General features: G+C 36.6%; 1 protein-coding gene across 1 annotated transcript in view; it reads left to right on the top strand.

The window, feature by feature from the left end:
* SLC26A7 (solute carrier family 26 member 7) overlaps nucleotides 1–19,266 on the top strand; it is a 68,971-nt gene extending 49,705 nt beyond the window's left edge. Inside the window, exons 12-19 of the mRNA XM_066178970.1 lie at nucleotides 1,845–1,951; nucleotides 4,133–4,199; nucleotides 7,854–7,970; nucleotides 9,710–9,758; nucleotides 12,408–12,508; nucleotides 14,771–14,825; nucleotides 14,915–15,018; nucleotides 17,038–19,266. Coding sequence (XP_066035067.1) covers nucleotides 1,845–1,951; nucleotides 4,133–4,199; nucleotides 7,854–7,970; nucleotides 9,710–9,758; nucleotides 12,408–12,508; nucleotides 14,771–14,825; nucleotides 14,915–15,018; nucleotides 17,038–17,073 — 636 coding nt within the window. The 3' untranslated portion in view covers nucleotides 17,074–19,266. The remainder of the gene's footprint in view (nucleotides 1–1,844; nucleotides 1,952–4,132; nucleotides 4,200–7,853; nucleotides 7,971–9,709; nucleotides 9,759–12,407; nucleotides 12,509–14,770; nucleotides 14,826–14,914; nucleotides 15,019–17,037) is intronic.
* The last annotated feature ends 1,321 nt before the right edge of the window (nucleotides 19,267–20,587 follow it).

Here is a 20,587-nt window from a genome sequence, read left to right as displayed (position 1 = left end):
CCTACAACAATGGCAGTCTCTGATTACAGTTAAGATGTAAGATACTAGGCTGCCGGAGAGGCACTTAACTAGCTTTCTCAGTAGCCAGCAGTACTTAAACATTTCTGGCTTTGATTCTTCCTATGCAGACTTTGTATTGCATTTTTATGCATTCTGTTGTCTTCTGAGACATAAGAATTTTGCAGGTCTGCAGCAGTGATTTTGTTAGATGTGACAAGGTTCAGGTCTGCAGCTGAACTGGATTGTACTGGAGTGGATTCAGGTGTTGTCAAGGGTTCAGCCTTATTAAGATAGTCTAATTCTCGATCTCACTGATTTTCAGGTTTTTAGTTCTGCTAGCCTTTTCACATTCAGGTGAGCTTCTTTATAAAGTATATTTGATTTATAAACCTTACTGTTATTCATTAATCAGAACTCAATATCTGTTGCTCATAAAGGTGATCTTTGCAAATATTTGCACAGCAATTCATATATGATGTCATGTTAGAATACAACAAGAGATTGAGGACAGTTTCAGAGGATGAACTACGTCCTTACCTAGCAGCCCTCCTGTTGAAGAAACTGAAAATTCTTTTGAAGTAGTTAGGAATCTTGACGATGAGGGAGGAAAAGGTTTCTTGACAGAGTCCAGTAACACTCTGGTATTATGGTATGACATTTTATAATTCATAAAATAACAGTTCTGAAATCTGCTAAAGCAAAGTTCCTGTGGTTGGGCTGAAAGTATTCTATTGTCTCTGGCTTTCGTGAGTTAAGTTAAAGCATCAGAAAGGATAATCTTAACACTGATTGTGCCATTGTAATGTGATCTGCTATTCTGCAAACATGAACAAGCAGCACTATAATTCTTGAAATGGGCACCTGTGGGGATCTGTATATCCAGAGGAATGAAAATACTTTCCATTCTTTTTGAACACTTTTTATATAAAGATTACACGGCAGTCTTTCTTAAGGCTCCCTCAAGGAAAGAAAGATGTACTTTATTATACCAATCAGGATGGTATAAGAAATCAAGTAATTTGTACTTTTCTTTTAATTGTAAAATCTGCATGTCTCTTAGCTGTACACATCATTATAGTATGGAAAGAAAAGTGATCATTTCTGGTAAGAAATAATTATTTAAAAATTGAAATGTGAAAGTTTTTAAAGGTTTTTTTAAATTTCTTTTAAAAGTGACTTTAGTTTCAGATAAGCTTCTGGGTGTTTTTTAAAATTGCATTTAAAATAAATCCAAAGTTTTAGTAATCAAATACTGAAAGATGGGGAAGTAATATGAAATCTCATTATTTCCATTGGAACGAATTAATTCCCCAGTAATTTTTATTTGTCATAGAGTTGTTTTAGTCAGCTGTACTCTGATAAATGCCACTTATAATCAGCCTCCTTGAAAATTATAATTCCCACTTATACGATTAGTGGGAGAAAAGCTCTCTGTATGTGACCTCAATAAGCACATCATTGTGTGAAAGGGAAGGAGGATTTAAAATCTATGCAGTGAAGAAGGTGACAAGAATTTGCAATGTGAAAAATAAAATACAGGTTTTCCAAAACAACTGAGTTTATTCTGACTTAAGCTTTTAGCACAAGTACAAATGCTATTTTAAGTAACCCTGGAAGGAACCTCTGTGAGCACTGGGATGAGCTGTGCCATGCTGCATGTGGTCTCCCACGGAGAGGCATTACTTTAATTGCTATTTCAATCTTCAGTGTTTGCCAGTTCAAAGATCCAAATGTTCACATCTGAGAAACTGTCTTAGTTTTAAAAATCTTTATTTCTGATTCATAAAGCACATATTGCTATAAAATTTGAAACTAATCACTTCTTTTTTCTCCCCTCCTTAAAGAGCATATGGGTTAGTACCTACATGTTTACAATATGCTTTGCTGCTAATGTGGGACTGTTGTATGGTGTTCTCTGCACTATAGTAATCGTGATTTTCCGCTTTCCCAGGTAAGAAACAATTTGAAACAATTGAACAATTGAAATATTCTACTAGCACTTCATTATGTATTCATTCTGCATATTGCTTCACAGTCAGAATAGACATAAGGTGTACTAAATTTAACAACTAAACTTTAGGTTTTTTAGCTGTAGAAAATTGCAAGATAAGACAATTCAAAAGGAAAAGTCACATCTGTCCATTTACTGTAGACGAAGGAATCTCAAAAACATTTTATAAAATGGCATTATTTTGTGATTTCTCTTATTATTGCACATCTGTAAGGATTCATTATGTGAAGGTAGCATAAAATCAACAGGAAGATTAATAACAGTTTTTTCCATTCGATATTTATTTGCTCCTTAAGGAAAAAGTATGTCTGGCAAGCTTTAGTAACTAAGAGCCTTTATAAACTCCTAGGTACTATGTTGCATGGGAGTTGTTAGTTGAGAATTGTACTGATAATATAGATTAATGAAACATAACTGTACAACTATTCCAATGTCTAACAAAAAGTATAAGTTCTGTGTATGACTTAAAAAAGTCAGCACAAATAAACTAGAGCAATCAGAAATTGGTTTTTTGAAGTTGTTTTGAATATATTACAGTTGCTACTTTGTATCATGAGTAAAGGGAAATATAGCTGAAGTTCATGATTGATTTGTGCTACAGAATTAATTCACAGCTCACCAGTCCTGGAAATGACTTGCTGCTTGCATGCAGTTGTTTGCATGAACATTGAATCCCACTGAAATTAAGCACAATATAGACAGCTCGATTAAATGCTTGTTAAAGTTAATGGTGTTAGACATTTGTGCACAGCTCTATTCTCACAGAATTAGTTGCAGAACCAGCATGAAAATAGTTCAAAATTTCAAGGCAGTTAAAAATTATGGGAGATAGCTTCTGCTTGAATCAACAGCTTCTGCTTGAATCAACCAGTACTTTTGTGATAAGATTGTGCTACTCAGCAAACTAAAATTTTGGTAAATTCTGGTACTAAAGCAAAAGACAAGTTTTCATTATGCTTTTGTCCTGAGCCTCGATGTTAGAGGTTCTCCAACACCAGAAAGGGATGGATATCTAACACAAAAGAGCCTGATCTAGTGGTGACATTAGTCTGAACCTGCACTTACTAGTGTAAATTAGACTCTTTGCAGTGATCTCTCTCTGTGTTCTGCAGTGAAGCTGCACATGATTGTCCATACCATCTAAAAGGCATTGGACAAGGGAGCAGCCTTAAAACTGGTACAGCACAGATGGGGTTAACAAGAAAATGTGTAGTAAGCCATGCAGTCATGAGCAAAAGTGTTAGCAGAAGTGAAGCACGGAGAATACCATAGATTATTCATTGTAAAGTTTCTGTTCAGATGTCAGAGTACTGGATGTGGTATATGTTATGTAGCAGAATGTATTAAAACCAGCAGCAGCTACAGCTTCATTTATGCAAAGATGAGAGAAGAGCTGATGTTTGCAAGGCTCATTTATCTGGCTCCGACACCTGCAAATACTCCTTGTATATTGATGCACCTGTCTCAGAGAATAGATATTTCCATATTCTTCTGCAGTTAAATGTGTTCCTGTAAATGACCTGTTGAATCAGAAGATCCTATGCTGAGCTCCCTTTCCAAGGCAACTTTCTTTTTTCAGTGTGTAGAGAGCATAGGAATACTGGCCTTTTCCAGTAAGTCCTCCATTTTGATATCTAGAGTGCCATGTTCTGCTTCATTGTATAAAGATATATCAATTCCAATGACAAATAAAATATCTTTGTTTTTCATGACCCACTGCTATTCCACATATTTATTTTCACTTTCCTTACAATATGATTTTGCAGGTAAAAATATTAATTAAACTTCTTTACTTTTGAAGCTATAGATTATATATGAGCTACCTTGACTTGAAAGTAGCTCTCTGGCCAGCAAATGAAAATTAAAATTAAGATTTTCTTCACAAGAGAATTTAATTTTCATATTATCAAAGTGATCTCATTATTCTAAAATGAGCTTTTTACTTTTTAAGAGGATGATTATCAGAAAAGATAAGGTCTGTAATTACAAAAATATACACAGATTGCATTGTTGGACCTTTAAACTGCTATGCTGTAGTTTGGGGTGTGTGTCCTTTTGTTTCTGCTCAAGACTACTAATAATTTACTATGCAATTTATTTTTCTATATATATTGATTACAGAGCAAAGACACTGAACTTGAAAAATATGAAAGAGGTGGAATATAAATACAAAGCAGAAGAAAATTGTGTAAGTTAATTTCTTTCTTAACTTTTTGCTTGTGTGTTTCACTAACTCAAATTTATTTGTTTTCTCTAGTTCGTTACCAGACTGTAATCAGAGAGTCAAGGGAATGCTCCTATGATATGACCACTTGAAATCAAAAGCCAGAATAATATAATAATAACAGAACTAGTTGGCCATCAGAAACTGGAATATTTTCCTGGTTCTGCTGCTTGTCTGCAAAGTGAAGTTAGGCAATTCCTCTTAGATCTATCTATCTTAGTTTATTTGTCATTTTTAGTAATGAATTGATCTTTCTCAAAGTTTCCTAATGTCTAAATTTAAGGAAATATCTTGCCAGGAATGGCAAGGGCAATCTGAGCAGACAATAGCAGACTCCGTACTATCACTTATCACTTTTAGGAAAAGTCCTTTGGTATTCTCATCATCCCCAATCTCTTTTCTGAAACCATTTCTGCCACCAACCCCTCGTGACCAGACTGTCCCAGAGAACACCACGAAGCTGGGCAAAGAAGGGCAGCACCACAAAATTGTCACAGACTGCTTCACAAATCTCATCACCCTGTGCACATGAAAAATGGATGGAAGAATCTCTCCCAAAGACTGTGCCTTTAAAATTTGGCTTCTTACAAAGTTAAACCAACCAGTCAGATTCTTTTGGTTATTTTCATTGCAATTATCGTCAAAGTTGCTTTTTGCTCAGGTCTATGGTAAGAAGAGAAGCGTAATGACCCAGAGAGGTGAACTCCCTCCTCCCAGATCAAATGGTAGATCAGCAGCCAAGACAGAAGTAGAACCATGTGTCTTTTTCAGCACAGAGCCCCATCACCAGGACATCCTCCCTTCTCCACTGCAGCAGTTTCTCCTACGTCCTTTTTGCTTTCCTAGTGCTGATGAAGGGTCTTGTGTATCAGTAAACCACATGTTCAGCACTTACTGCTTCACCATTAAGCAGATCTTCTTTAAAGAATTTATTATTTCTGGCAAATGTCTTCCATCAGAGCTATCTTGGGCTAAAAATCTGAACTTTCAAGGGCTCAAGGGCATTTACCGTTTTGGCATGCTGAGCAATGTTGGGATGTGAAAGGTATATAAGAATTGGGAGGACTCTGAAATGTGAATTAAAAACACTGTTGTTGAGGCCATCAATTATTATATCACTTCTCATTTTTAATAAAAATGTTGGAGTATCTTTGTCAGAGATGGGTAACCAAAATTTGATTTGCCTGATATTTTTCACTTTGTACAAATGCCTATACATTTTTTTTAAGCTTACTGCTTCCCTGCTTTTTTTCCCCTCTAATTCACTAAGACTAAAGCCAGTAACCTAGTAATAACAAACTAGTATCTGCAGACAGTGGGGAAAATAACCTTATGTTAGAGAAGCAAATTGCTCAAGAGCTTATAACACAAAACAAAGAAGGAAAATATGCCCTTAATTGAATTTAGAGTCACTGGGTTGCAGCAGGCATTTAAGGTAATTTTTAATGTATGAATGTTAGACTGATCCAAGTTTCCCTGGTAAATAACAGATTAGACATAAACAACAGGACTTTTAAACATGAAAATATGCAAGCTTAATGATCTACCCTGCCATTAAGGTCTGTGGATTTATAGGGGTTATTTCATCAATAAGAGAAAAGACACTTTAATGTGGAAAAAATCAAAGGGTATTTAGAAGCTTATGTGAAACACATTTCATCCCAGGCGTTCACTGGCACCAAACTCGTACCCGAGCAGAGCCTGTGCTGTGCAGAGTGCGCAGGGCAATCACCCGGGGCAGGGACACACACGTGAGATACATTTCCTGCTTTCTTAGCAAGGACACAACAAAGAGGAAGTTAATTTTTCTCTGAACAGTTCTTATTAACAAAGAGTCAAACCAGAGCCAGGAGTAACTGGCTGGTCAAATTTAGGGACAGTTGACCTTGTCCATTCTGGACAAAAATTATACCTAAGTTTGCCATCTGTCTGATCTGGCCTTATGATTTGAGCCTTTCAAGTTTTGTACCTTGTACTTATGGAAGCTTGATTATCACAGGATTTGATCTTTGCACATTGGTCTTCCTTTTTTTTCTTAGCTTTTATCTTCTACTTTGCCATGACACTGAAGTGTCCACTTGTCTCACCAAGCTGTGTGTACCATCATTTGTGTGGGAATCTGTGGGATGTCAGAGCATTTCTCCATTTAAGCATATACCATCCTCTGTTTTACCATTATTTTAGAGCTCTATTGCATACAAACTGAGACATTTTATCTGCCAGTTGAGCTTTGCCACTTGTCTGACTGTGGCATGCTGTTGATGTGGTATTTACTGCAATCACATTCATAGGTAAATTGTGCAAAGTCCCTACACATAGTCTGGGGTTCTTTTCCTCAGTTTGGGATGTTTGAAATGTTTCCTTTATTTCATGGTCACTGTGGTGGTGTCTGAGAGATCCCAGAAGTCTGAACAGCAGTCTACAATAAGGAGATAGTTTATGTGGTTTGTGGTGAAGATTTCCGTTCCTGTTTTGCTTGAAAGTCTGCTGGGAAAACTGCATATCTTCAGTGCAATCCCAAACAATTTTTAATACTTAAAAACTGGTCTCTGTCAGCTCCACTTACTTGTGTTTGATTGTGACCTTGTTACAAGACTTGTTAGGAAGAAGAGGGTATTGTTTGACCTACATTCTTCTGCAAGAAGAATGCAAAAATCTTCTTGATTTTTACTTCTGCTGTCACACAACCTGTGGAAAATTGAGAGTTCAGTAGAATTAACTTAATTCTATCTCCTACAAGACCAGTTTTTTAGCATGTCTTGCTGCTGTCCAATATATTTATATATAAATACTGGTTTTTGTTACTGGCTTCTGAAGGTGGTTTATAAGTACACTTTGAGAGTGAGAGGAATAGCACTTGTTTTGTTCAAAATGTCTCCCACTTGTACGTGGGGGTTTCTGAACATTATCTGGTGTCCTTCTAATATTGTTCTGCTGTGTAACATTTACATTTTGAGATACACAGTCTGACTGAAGGTACTCGTAAGCTGGCTGTAGCTTATTTAGTGAAGTGCAGAGACAGGCTCAAGGGTGTTGGAGAGTGCTCGTGTAGATTATTGTATTGGTTGTAGAAATGTGCTGGTAAATCTTTAAATGTGTCACTTGAGGTTAATCTGGATCCACTAAGTATTTTCATGGAGAAGTATCTCTGTACTAAGGTCATCTTCAGATGACCAAGATGAATATTGCCAGCTTTCCCCAAACCATCTGCAGTGTTTGCCCTAAATCCTTGTGTACTTCTTCCAAGATGTGTTTGTCTAACAAAATATATTCCCTGCCTGCAAATGCTACCTTGCCTATGTTTGGGGAATCATGCCAACCGAAAAAGTGCAATTATAATTGTTAGCTAATAGTTCTTAGTGTTATGCCTCATAATGTGTATGCCTTTTTTATGCTAAACAATAATAGATAATTTTCATTATATAGTAATTGTGTTTCCATTCTTACTTCAGTTATGTGTGAAGGCTGATCAATAGAATTATCTGTTAAATCCTTCTCACAATTCAAAGCTCCTCCTAGGTTAATTTACAGGTATTTTCAGGTTTTTTAAAGAAATGAGTCTGGGAGTCTCCAAATCCAAGATGAACTTTTCAGCATTGTGTTTATTTCATTCCCCAGGAATCACTAAAACAGGTAAAAATAGTTTCAGTCAACAGCCCATTAGTCTTTCTGAATGCCAGAAAATTTCACGCTGACCTGTTAAAGATAATCCAGAAGGATGGCATAAGCAGCCAGGTATGTGCTATTGTAAAAAAGGTGGGATGTGCTTTACACTTCAGTAATCACTGTGATTGAGTTAAAGATCATGTTTGCTTTCCTTGCATTTCTTAGAGAATGCAATCAGATACTGAAACAGGTATAAAAAAGTAACATTAGAAATTATTCATTTAGAATAAAGCTAATCCTAATTTTAATAAGATTCAATATGGACTATTTTTGTATTATTACTTGAAAAATAGTATCTCTTCTATTTTTGCATGTGATCCTGTAAGAGATATTAAAGCACTGATCCAAAACTCTAGAAGAACTTACATAACCTCAGCTGATATAAGGCTGGGATTTTAGAAAGACAATGAGTAGCTACAAATATGCTTGAATAAAATGTGATTTTTTTTTCCTGGAGAAAAGTCCATGAGAGATGAACACTTCATTTCTAACTATAAATAATTTTGAGAGAATTAGGAAGAAATGGGCTACTTTTTTTCTCAATGGTATTGTTTCTTTTCCCTCTTTTGCACTGATTGTATTAGAAAAATAAACAGTTTACAAATTACGTATTACACGTTTTTGGAGAATATCCCTGTAAGTGTAGTTTTATAGAATTTCCAAATTCATCTATGCGTAACTACTGCAAGTTCCTGCAACACTTCCTAAAAGGGAAAAGATAAATTATCATTTTTCTATCAGTACATAAAGGCATTCCTATATGATACAAAGCTTACTGTAGACAATTTCATCAAAATTTGGCAAATTGTGCTGAGAAAATCCCAGCTGTGTCTTAGATGGCTTGTTAAGACAGCAACATGTGTCTACCACCCCTGCTGTCCCTTGACAAAGAGTTGTGCTACTCATATGCGCTTAGATGGGTGGAAATTCAGCTCAGAAAATGTGATGCTTTTTTCCCTTGGTTTTTCTAGGCTGACTGATTTGGATTAGTATGATACAAAGCCTCCAAACACAGAAAAATTACTTAGGATTTGCATGGAATTAATTTGAGTCAATTTAATAAGTTAATTTAATAAGTTAATTTATATGTTACTTATAAAGGAGATTTTATCCTTTGTCTCTTCTGTAAGGTACTCAGCAGTACAGCTGCCTGAAATACTGTGCTTTTTTAAATTTTTTTTTTGTTCAATCAATATCTTTCTGTAGCACATAATGGGTGTGAAATAAATGCAGTTTCAATTTTGCTTCTGTGCTCTGTTTCTGGTTTTAACTCATGTTTCTACTCAGAACTTGCATATTGAAATAATTGTTATAAAAATTACCCAGATAAATGTAATTCTTTAATAAATTCATACGTCAAAAATGTTCTTACTAAAATATTAACGTAGCAGATAAGATTGCAGCAAGTAAAAAATTAAACAAAAGTTAGTCTTATAAATTCACTGCCAAGAATTTTTCTTGTCCAGAACATCTTTCCCATCTTTTGACCACTTCTTAACCAGCTGCTGCTTCCCCAAAAGCATGTGTTCAAAATATGCTTTCTAGTGAATCCAAATGTGACAGAGGTTGAGTCAGCTAAAAAGAAACGCAAAATATCAGTTTGAGTATGCATCTCAATATTCTTCTAAAGTTATACCAGAGAATATTATATATCCAATAGGCTGTTGCATAGGACATGATTCTGGAGAGAATGAGTTAACTTTGATACAGGAAAACAGAATTCTTATGTACTGCATTGATTTCCTCTCATTACTGTGCAATGGACTGGTTTTCCTTGGTATGTTAATCATTTGTTGCTTTTATTTCAGTGTGAGCAGAACACATTGCTCTGTTCATTTTCCAATGGAAGTTGCCATGGTGAGTTTATTATCTACAAGTGGTGTTAAAACCAAGATGGATGTAAGTGTGCAAAAGAGCTCCACATTTTTCTCTATATTTCTAGTTACACACAAGTTTTGTGGAAATAAATATTTTCAGGTAGACCAAACATTCAATGAAGCATGAATGATAAACAGTGTTAAACTATGTTAACCTTGGCCCAATAGGTCCCGTTTTTCATTCTGTTTCTGACTGATTTTTTAAGATTTCAAAAGCAGAGAACCCCTTGAAAACACCTTTTCTACAGGAGTGGAAAGTTCTAGTGGAAGTCTCATTGCCCAGCACATAGGGGTTGGAACTAGATGACTTAAGGTCCCTTCCAACCCAAACCATTCTCTGATTCGGTGTCCCTGCTTATTGCAGTGGGATGAGTGTGTGTGTAAAGAGACAGGTACATAGTGGGGGAAACACTTCCCATATTGTTACCTGGAATGATCTTCAGACCAGGCTGAAGAGACTGTTTTGCTAAGTTCTGGTCTTGGGTTTTCTGCATGCACAAGAGTTGAACATTAGTATGAAAATGTAAAAGTAAGATTAGAACCATGTTAAATCTTTGTGATCTTTAAAGCCACAAAGGAGAAAATCTCAGAAAATATCAACTGAATTGTTACTGACGTGATAACCACCAATAATATACAGTATATCAATACAATATATAATAGAATACCCCAGAGTTTTTCTTTGAGTTAAGGATTAAGCTGGAAACTCCACTCTTTCCACATTCTGTAACACTTAAATCAAACCAGAGCACATGCATTCCCTTGGGAGAGCTGCAGCAACCTTTTGCAGTGGATACTTTATACAGATGACTTCATTGTGGATAGAATTAAAACAGTGTTTATTTAAAACACTTATAAGCATTAAGGCCTCAGTAGAAAATCTGATTTGGAGGCTGTTGTCTGAATGCTTGCATTTGTTAACGAGACTCAGGACATTTTTATGGTACTAAAATGTTTAGTTAATTTGGGGGTGACAGAGTGCTTTGCTGTAGCATAGCAACTTATGAAAATGGTTATTGAAGATTATATTGTATTTTTTTTACTATATTGTAAAATACTATGTTTGAGAATATCTTACCAGTACGTATTTCAGTCATCTTGAAGATGAATTGGTTTCTCATGTTACAAAAGTGACAGAAAGCACAAGACCTCTTTTCTGAAAGCCTAAGTCATGCCTTGAGGACTTAAAAGCTGTTGTTACTTGTACCAACCAGTCTATGGTGATTCTTCATGGGGCCTTTAAAACAGAAAACAGAGAGAAAAAAGAAAAACTTCTTGAAAGAGAAAAGCAATATGCAGAGCTTAAATTTTCAAGAAGGAGGGGAGGATGAGGACACAATCGTTAAGCTTTATGGCAGTTGTCCAGAAAAGCATGGAAATTTATGTGTTTGTCAGAATCTTTCCTTTCTCCCTTTGGGGAATACTGTCTGTATCAGCACCAAATGAAACAGGTGCTCTTGCTCATGCCACTGATCCAAAGAGGATGCAGGTCTTTATCCCTCCATTTAGAGGCCAGGAAGCCTCTACTGCAATTCAGGATGCATCAGGGAATTATTACACTGAGCCTGGGAGATGAACTGAGTTTCTATCACAGTAATTTTCAGGAGGTTCCCTTTAAAATTCTATATTTTTGTTTGTATGTTTCTATTCGTGTATGTTGGACAGTACAAAGAGAGTAAATGTCTGGAGATGCAAGGCCAAAAGTCTTTGGCTCTCAGACTACTGTCAGAAAGGAATTACCACCATTATAAATTTGCATCATGGGGAAATTCCAAATCCGCTCAATAGCTTAAAATCTTTATCTCTGCTCTGCCAAAGCTTAACTCATCTTTACCATCAGAATTCCTTTCCTTCATATTTTACTTTTTTTTTTTTTTCATTTGCATGCATTATGATAACAAACATTTGTTTACAGAACAGTGTAAATAAGATGTGCATTATTTTCTAGTTTTCCCTTTATGAAAGCCAGGAATCATTTATCTACATGCAACTTCAGGATACAATTAGAATAGAGGATGTTTAGATTGAACACAAAATGGCCTGAGGTTGAAGAATGAATATAAGAACCTTGCAAATCTTACCAACACAATTTTCTTCTCCAGCATCAATATGTTGTTGTGTATTAAAAAATGAACAAAGCAAAAACCAGCAGAGTAAAACCTTAGGAAAATTAACTACTCTACTTTACATATATTTCTTCCTTATGGTTGAATATTAAGTAAAGCCATAGGCAGGTGTTTAGGGACTATGGAAATCAGTGTCATATCAGAACTTAGAAGAAAAATAGATATATTTTCTGTGTATCCCATGCAAGATGTTCCAAAGTAGCCAAGCTGACTCAATGAGAAATTCAAATTTGAAGAAACGATCACTTAATTCTGGAGACACTATTGCTGCCTAAAACATCTCCATTAATATGTTCTGTCTGTCACCACTTCTTTCCATTGCCCTAAAGGTTCTTCATTTGTTCTTCTAAAATATGGCATTTGCTTGCCTGATACCCCAGCACATAACAATAAAAATTTTATTGTGATAGCTTGGGCTTATTTTGTTTAGCTATCATCATTCTTATACCAATTTATTGAGTATTCTCCTTTTAATTAAAGTTTTTTGTTTGTCAAATGTGTAGGTGAGTTGGTGCAGTCATGTCACAGTGAGCGACGTGTTTTGATATTAGACTGCAGTGGACTGAATTTCTTTGACTACAGTGGAGTCTCAGTGCTTCTTCAGGTATTCATGACATTAGAAACATCCTGCATATGTTATAGTTATACATATACTTATTGGGGCCAACTACTAGTCATTTCACCTATTTCAGTGGATAAATATTTCACCCATAGAAAAGATGAACACAGATTTGGTGTCGAATTATACTGTGCTTATATCTTAAATTGCATTAAAATATTTCTAAATATTTTGGGTAAAAGTGCAAATGTATTCATCTATATGTAATGAAGAGGACTTTTTTTTTTTTTTTTAAAGTTATTTTAGGTCATATTAGACCCTGCCATGTCAGTTGTGGAGACATGTATATTTACCACTTTAAAATTTCAGCTTTAATTCTGTGATTTTATCTGTATATTCTATTGTCTGCTAAGCCAGAGGTCAAAACATGATCTTCATCCTTGCAGACTGGGTTCAGGCATTATGAGTTTCAAGATACTCCCAGAAGACTAAACCCAGCAGTCACTGGTTACCGTGGTGAATGGAACTAAATCCAGATGATGGCTGGCCATGATTGGTGTGCCCTCAGAGCTAGTTCTGTTTAATATCTTTGTTGATGATTTGGACAAGGGGATTGAGTGTACCCTCAGTCAGTTTGCAGATGAGACCAAGCTGGGTGGGAGTGTTGATCTGCTGGAGGGCAGGAAGGTTCTGCAGATGGGTCTGGACAGGCTGGATCAATGGGCCAAGGCCATTTGTGTGAGGTTCAATCAGGCAAAGTGCCAGGTCTTGCACTTGGTTCACAACAACCCCAGGCAGCACCACAGGCTGGAGCAGAGTGGCTGGAAAGACATGGGTTAGTGGTGGGCTTGGCAATGCCAAGTTAATGCTAGGACTCGAGAACCTTAAAGGTCTTTTCCAACCTAAATCTATGAGTCTACGGTTCTGCATAATAAGAGGTTCTAGATCATGGATAAAAAACTATGTTCAAAAGCTGTTTCTTACATTTCCATCAGGAAAATGTGAAAGTTGTGTAGTGAGTACGGAGTTAAGTGGGTATAGAAGGTTTCATTTGCATAATTTTTCTGAATAACATAGAAGACTTGAACTTGGGTCTTACCCCAGGCCTCTTTTTGCCCTAACAATTTTCTCAATTTACTGCAGTGATTGCACAGTGAAGTAAGTGTTGCCTTAAAATATTTTAAATTAAAACGACACATATAGAATATATGAAATATATATAATACATTGAAAAAGAAAACTGGAAAAATAAGGTTGGTGGGAGTTACTGTTAGCCATCCCTTTGAAATATAGGGCATTCGATATAGTATTAGTTAAAAAAATTGTGAAGCTAATTTCCAAAAGGTCTTTGAGACCTCCAACTTACCAATTATGTAAAAGAAGTGTTTGACAAATTTGTGAGAGGTGAATTGGGCATGGGCTGTGAAGTGAACACGTTGGTAGTGCAGCCACTGGATAAACAGTTGGTCCAAAACCAAGTTACTCTTCCTCCTACCAAGAGGACCACATGCAACGTGTCATTGTTGTTACACTCCTTCCCAAAATATCATCACTGATGTCAGAGATGGAGTATTTTTGATCCGAATAAGATTTTTGCTTTAGTTTAAAAATAGAATATTCTGTAGGGGTTCTCCCTGACTCTCTTCTCTCAGAATTTTTCTACTTCACATGGATTATTTAGACATTTTTTGAAGCAGTAACTGCTTTGGATATTCCCTATTTGGCAGAAAAATGCCCTACTCTGATTTTAGAGGGGGTTTCTTGGTTTTTTTGGTTTTTTTTTGGGGGGGGGGCTTGTTTTGTTTTGTTTTTCCCTATCTTATTAATATTTTGTCTCTGGGGAGCTGAACACTTTCAAAGAAAGAATAAAGAAAAACTTAGTGCTGAATGCAGCATGATAATTATGGTGCTTTTTTTGATAGAAGTCTCAAAGTTTCCCAAGTTCTGATTCCTGTCTGTATGGACTGGCAGAAAGCATATGGTAAGGACATGGGAAAACACACTGAGAAAAGAGAACTGGAAATAATACCCAAAAAAATTACAGTCAGAAATTGCAAAATTATTAATCAAATTCAGTTTTAATTGTTAGCAGAGCTGTAGAGTACTGTAAAGAGGTGCAGGAAATAAATGTGGCTTGGTGATGTTTGCATTATAGACGGGCTCGCTCTGGTGGCTACTGGCAGTACAGCTGCTGCAGCAGCACTCCAGGCTCTGCCTACCTTGAATGTGGGCTTTTTGTGTGCTTTATTCTCTGTTGGTATTTAAAACAGTTTGGGTTTTTTTTTAATTTCTTTTTTTCAAACATAGATTTACATGGAGTGTAAAAACAGATACATCGATGTGTTGCTAGCACACTGCAAAGGCAAGTATCAGCTTAGAGTAAAAATTTTACCATGATGGTTTATATATCCTCACTACCTTCTCAGTGCTCGTGTGTTTGTTTTATTGCAGCTTCCTTGATAAAAGCAATGCAGTATGGTGGAAATCTTGACTCTGAAAACCCTGTATTTTTTGAATCTATTTCTTCAGCAATTGATGCCATTTATATTCACAAGGTAAGACTTACAAGCAAGAGTAAATGAAGCCTGGTGGGCTTCTTGGATGCTCACAGCAATTTCTTAAAGTCTGGGAAAGTCTTATTTACCCAGTGAACCTTTTATGTAGAAACCTTTTGTCTGTCTGTACTCTACAACTGGTCTTCACCCTGAGGAATGCAGTTTTGCATTTTTTTTTTTTGCTGCTAGCATTCTTTTCCCTTCACCATGTTTCCTTTCGAAACAACACCTCGATTTTCTATGATAAATCCAGAGGTGCTGTGCTGTGGTGCTCTAATCTGGGCTCATTCTCCACTGGAAAGATTTATGTCATCTAGAAGCACCTAACACGGCCTCTTGGTGAGACAAATTAACTCACAGCCAGTTCTGCATTCCTGAAACTACACTCCTGTTTCTCAGCCTGGGATGCTTGAAGCTGCTTCAAACACCACAGGACTGGTCTGACTGAAACAGTTCTGCATCCCCAGCTAGTTTGGTTTCAGTCAGAAATCTTGTCTCTGCCCTGCAATGTACCATGCATGCTGTACTGGCTCACTGGTGGAAAAAGAAAAATTGCACGAAGTGGAAGAGAGAGCTAGAGGGAGAAGACAGCCTTGAGCACCCCTTACTTGCTCAATGATTCTCGCATTCCTTTTTAAAAAGATTGTAAACCTGGTTTTTCCTCTTGAAGTACGTGATCCTTTTCCACTGTCATGGCAGCGTAAGTGAGTGTGCATTAAAAGCAGTGTACTTTCCTGTGGTTTTATTTATGATTCAAACATGGCCAGAGCTTGGCTCAGAGCCTTCTCCAAGAGACATTAAACTCATCATGGTCTGTGGTTTGGTCGTTTGTCTTTTCTTCTTCATTTTATATTTTACTAATTAAATCAGACTTGCCTATGGACAAAACCACTTTCCATTGATTTATCCAGATTAAGGTGAGTTGGCACAGTTGATCTAGTGAATTGACCGGAAAAACATGTTCTCTTCAGCGCTTTTCAACATTTTTCATTATGTTGTCCTACAAAAAATAATTTGTTGAAATGGTAACTGCAGGGCAAAAATAATGGAGTTGGCTATTGTATATTTTGTCTGGGTTTGATTAGATGAATTAGAATGATTGTTGTGTTATAAAATGTCTGCATTTTTTATTGACATTATTAACTTTCCTGACATTCTTCTAAGATAGTTACGTACTAGCAGTCCCATTTTATGGAACTGGGACATGGACAGACGAGGACAAATAATGAATAGAGGGAGTTAAAACTCAAAGTCCACTTTTTAAGGAACTGATTGCTTGTTTCTACATAATCTGCTAGGCAAATCAGAACTCTGCATAGAGGCTTAGCAGTTTAGTCTGAAAGGCCTGCATGCAGCCTCAAATTTTAAATGTAATTATGAACAGTATATATATACTGCCAATGCTTCTTCAGAGTATTCACAGTATGTGCTTCAAGGACTTTAATGTGTTCATTGTGTTGAACACCTGAAGATAAGGTGGACAGGAGTGAAAAGGCAGGGTGAACTGCATTAGCAGCACCACACTGTACCCACCAGTCTATATACTCCTCCTGTGCCTTTTTAAGATGCTGAGATCAGTTGGACTTTTGAGTGTTACACGATGGAATAGGCAGAATAGGATAGAAAAAAATTCGAGGAAAGAGTTGGAGACTAACAGAAAGTGATTTGTTCTGATTTACATTTCAGCTTCCCCATATAGCAGGAAATAGTCTTCCACTGTCAGAAAGGTAGAGGCAAGAGGGCTTTGTGGTTTATTTTCATCTCTGCTGCTGTTCAGAAATGCAAAGATGTTCTTATCTACATGCTCCAATGAATATGTTGTGTCGTTCTCATTTTTCTGTTTATAAATTGATAAGATATTTGCCTATTACTTTATGCAGGTAATCATAAATAACTTTTTGAAATATTCATTTTCAGAATGGTGGCATTTTCAAGCTAGCACTCCTTCATCTCCTAATTTTACATTATATTATAGGAAAACATTATAATACTTTTTTTTTTCTGTTTCTCTCAATTTAGAATTACAGCAAGTTCAGTGAACAGAGTGAAGTGTGATGCCCACCCATTGAGCACAGCAAGTTTCATCTGCTCATATTCAAAATGAATGACATCATGGCTTTTGCTTCACTTTTTTCTCCAGTGAATCTCATAGATGTTTTTTTATGTACCATATACATATAGTACATTCAGTAACGACAGATCTGCCTTTCAGAAAGAAAATCTTTCAGCTGCAATCACTCAGAGAATTTTTATGCAATTGTTCTATAGTGGTTTTATAAAATATTTTTATATACACTTAGATACGAATTATTAGAAAGCAGACATGAGGTACAGTGTTTACCAGTTAGGTGTATTCTTTAGGTATCTTCTATTGTAACATTAGTTTTTAATATGCATCTGTAGTTTTGTATATAGAATAGAGACATTATGAATTCTTATAAGAGTATGCTATAATTGACACCGTATCTGCAGGAAGGCATATATCAATGCATACTTTTTCTAATGGCTTTACTTACTCTTTCCCCTGTTCAAAACAGCCATTTGCAGTAACAGATCACATCACAGCTATCATGTGCTTCCACTTTTTGCACTTGGTGTTGTATGCTTTTTAATGCCATCCCAGATCAATGGGAGAACTTGCATGAATCTGCAGAGAAGGCAGATGCACGTTGACTAAGTACACTGGATTGCCTCCATCTCTATTAGTTGTCTTGGGCTATTATGTTTTGCTACATTTTCAAAGCCACAGGTATTCTTCAGCTCAGACTGAAGAGGAAAAACTGGTAATATTTTTCCAAAATGTTTTTTTTTTCCAGCACATTTTTTCCAGTCTGCATTTCCAGTTTGAGCTGTGATTTGTTTGGTATTGAAATCCTCAGCTGAGGCAGCTGAAAGGCGATTGCAGTGACACAGAATGTGTGTGCCACATTTCAGCCACAATCCTGATGTGCATTGTGTGAGAGCACACGAAGTGGGTGGAGGAATTCACAGGTTGAGTATTTGGTTTGAATTTATGGGTTATCAGCAATCATAATAAATTATACTATCACATTAGTATCATGGTCTATGGCAACATATTAACGCCTTCCAGTACCTGAAGGGAGCCTACAAGAAATGCGGAGAGAGACTATTTGCAAGAGCATGTAGTGATAGGACAAAGGGGAATGGCTTCAAACTGAAAGGGAATAGCTTTAGACGAGATATTAGAAAAAAATTCTTTACTGTGACAATGTTGAGGCACTGGAACAGGTTGCCTAGAGAAATTATGGATGCCCTGACTCTGGAAGTGTTCAAGGTGAGGTTGATGGAGCTTTTAGCAACTTATTCCAGTGGAAGGTGTTGGAATGATGATCTTTAAGGGCCCTTCAAACCTAGGGCATTCTATGATTCTATGTATGATTTTTCTCTTGCCTTTGTTCCCTTATGTCAACAGCAGCAGTAAAATGTGAGTTGAGCAAAAAGGAATCAACAAATTAGACAGATAAGAAAGTTGGGGTTTCTGGTTTTTCATCATCTTAAAAAAATCTATGGAAGCTAACAGTAAATGAATATGGCACAGCCACAATGGCCATTTTACACTGCAGAGAGGAGGGACGCACAAGAATGTTTTGTGCAGCTGACACATATAGGCAAAATCTAGTTCTAAGCATTCTGTTTCCAGCAGCAGTTACATCTGTATGCTTGTCTGGACCCTCCTTTCTCTGTCTGCCCAAAGCTGCTGCTTGCAGGAGATCAGGTGGCTCATGGAGTAACTTTTGCATCTCTGCATAGTTAAGACGTTGATAAGCTTTTCCTCAAGTCTTGGTCACTCCACATTAGTAGACGATAATGGGAGAGAGCCATGGGTATTTTTGCCCTTTCAATTATGAGTGACTCTTGTAGTTATTCCTTACTTTGTCCCACAGAGGACCAGAAATGTTCTGTAGAGGTTCTTCTGAGACTGCTTTGGTAATTACTATGCAAAAGGTTGATAAGTAACTGTGAGAAACTCATTATACGCAGGAGAAATAAATTCTGTATATTGTCCCAAGCACATTAATTTCAGATGCTGTAGTTGATTGCAAATGGATCATTACATCACTGGACTCAGTAACAGGCTATAACATTTGATTAATAATTTCCTGAAATAGTTTTAGTAATTTATTAACACTTTAGAAACTATTTACAATGTTCTTCAATCATAGAAGCATCAATTTTATGTCACAGTTGAATGGAGATTTCTACTTAACTGCAAACTGAATAAATGAATAAATGGTATCTTTTCTACTAGGTTCAGCATTTGTTCTTTGTCGGCTAAATGTTTTCTCTGAAAATTTTTAGATTAGTTGATTAATGAAATTGTTAAAAATAGGGTCTTTAGCAAAGGTAGCATCTTTCACTTTTCAGGAGACTTTCACTTTTATTCTGAATGATCTTGTAAATGGAACAACACAGATATTTTAAAAATTCCTTGTAGTATTAGCCTTTTAAGAAACCTTACGCATTAAATAATCAATTTTGTAGTGCTTATCAAAATAACTTCTAATTTTTACTGCTTTCAACAGGAATAATTTTTGCCCAATTAAATGGCTGTTTTAGGGATGAACATTTATCTCCCATTAGCTCCAACCTTCAAACACTGGGCTTTGGGATAATATTTCTGTAATTTATTTTGCTACATATAATTCGTCTAAATAACTTTTCATTTCTTGAGGGTATGCATTGTTAATTATATTGCCTGTCTGGCAAGTGGCATCACTTAGGATAGTTGTTTCTCAGCAGAGCAGTGTTTTAAGGGACATGTGAAGATAGCTCCCCTTTCAGTTTCTTCTAAAATACCTGTACTGAGTTTAAGCTCTGTCAAACCAGAACTGCTCTATAGAGCTATGGGAAATGAAGGACGGAGTGTCATTTCATTTTTGCCATTGACTTGAAAGAGGAAATTGCAAATTACAAACTACTGACGCAGTTTCCATTTCTCCACCACCCACCCTTCTGAGCTATTGATGTTTACTAAAACATGTCACTTCACATTGCCTGTGTTCAGATGGTCAGGATGCCATTGCCATCAGACCTCCTGGACTGCCAGACCCCCGGCTGCTCTGCTGGTGGGATGGGAGTTGCTTCACGTCCTCCCTGAGTCGCTCTCTGCAAATCCCTGGTGATGGTGTGTTTGTGCCACTCACAGAGTTCAACTGATTAACAACTGCTTAATACTTAGGTGAAGATTTAAGGAAACACCCTAAACCTTCTGGGTTAAGTCTTGGAGGCAATTCCCACTATCAGTTTCAACCCCTTCCTCAATGCTTTTTATGTACAACTGTCCACTGGCTTCCCTCTGGCTCTCAAGAGAGCTTCACTGGAATGGAATGGAATTAAATAAAACAGAGTAACCTTTGAAAGAAATCAACAGCCATCATCTAGTCCAACTGCAGTTATTATAAAAGAATATCATAATTAGAATAAACCATACTTATTCTTCTGATCCAGGAGGGCAAAGGGAGCCAAACTCATCCTGTAGCAAAGAGCCTGCCTGAAGTCTGGGTGTCCTTATGGTTGTGCAGGCCTGGCCACACTATCCCAATGTGGG

This window comes from Chamaea fasciata, unplaced genomic scaffold (genome assembly GCF_029207755.1).
Source record: "Chamaea fasciata isolate MVZ Bird 193981 ecotype frontalis unplaced genomic scaffold, bChaFas1.0.hap1 SCAF_1, whole genome shotgun sequence".
Classification (NCBI taxonomy): Eukaryota; Metazoa; Chordata; class Aves; order Passeriformes; family Sylviidae; genus Chamaea; species Chamaea fasciata.
Note: the sequence above shows the minus strand (reverse complement) of the source record. Positions and strands in the feature narration are given on the sequence as shown.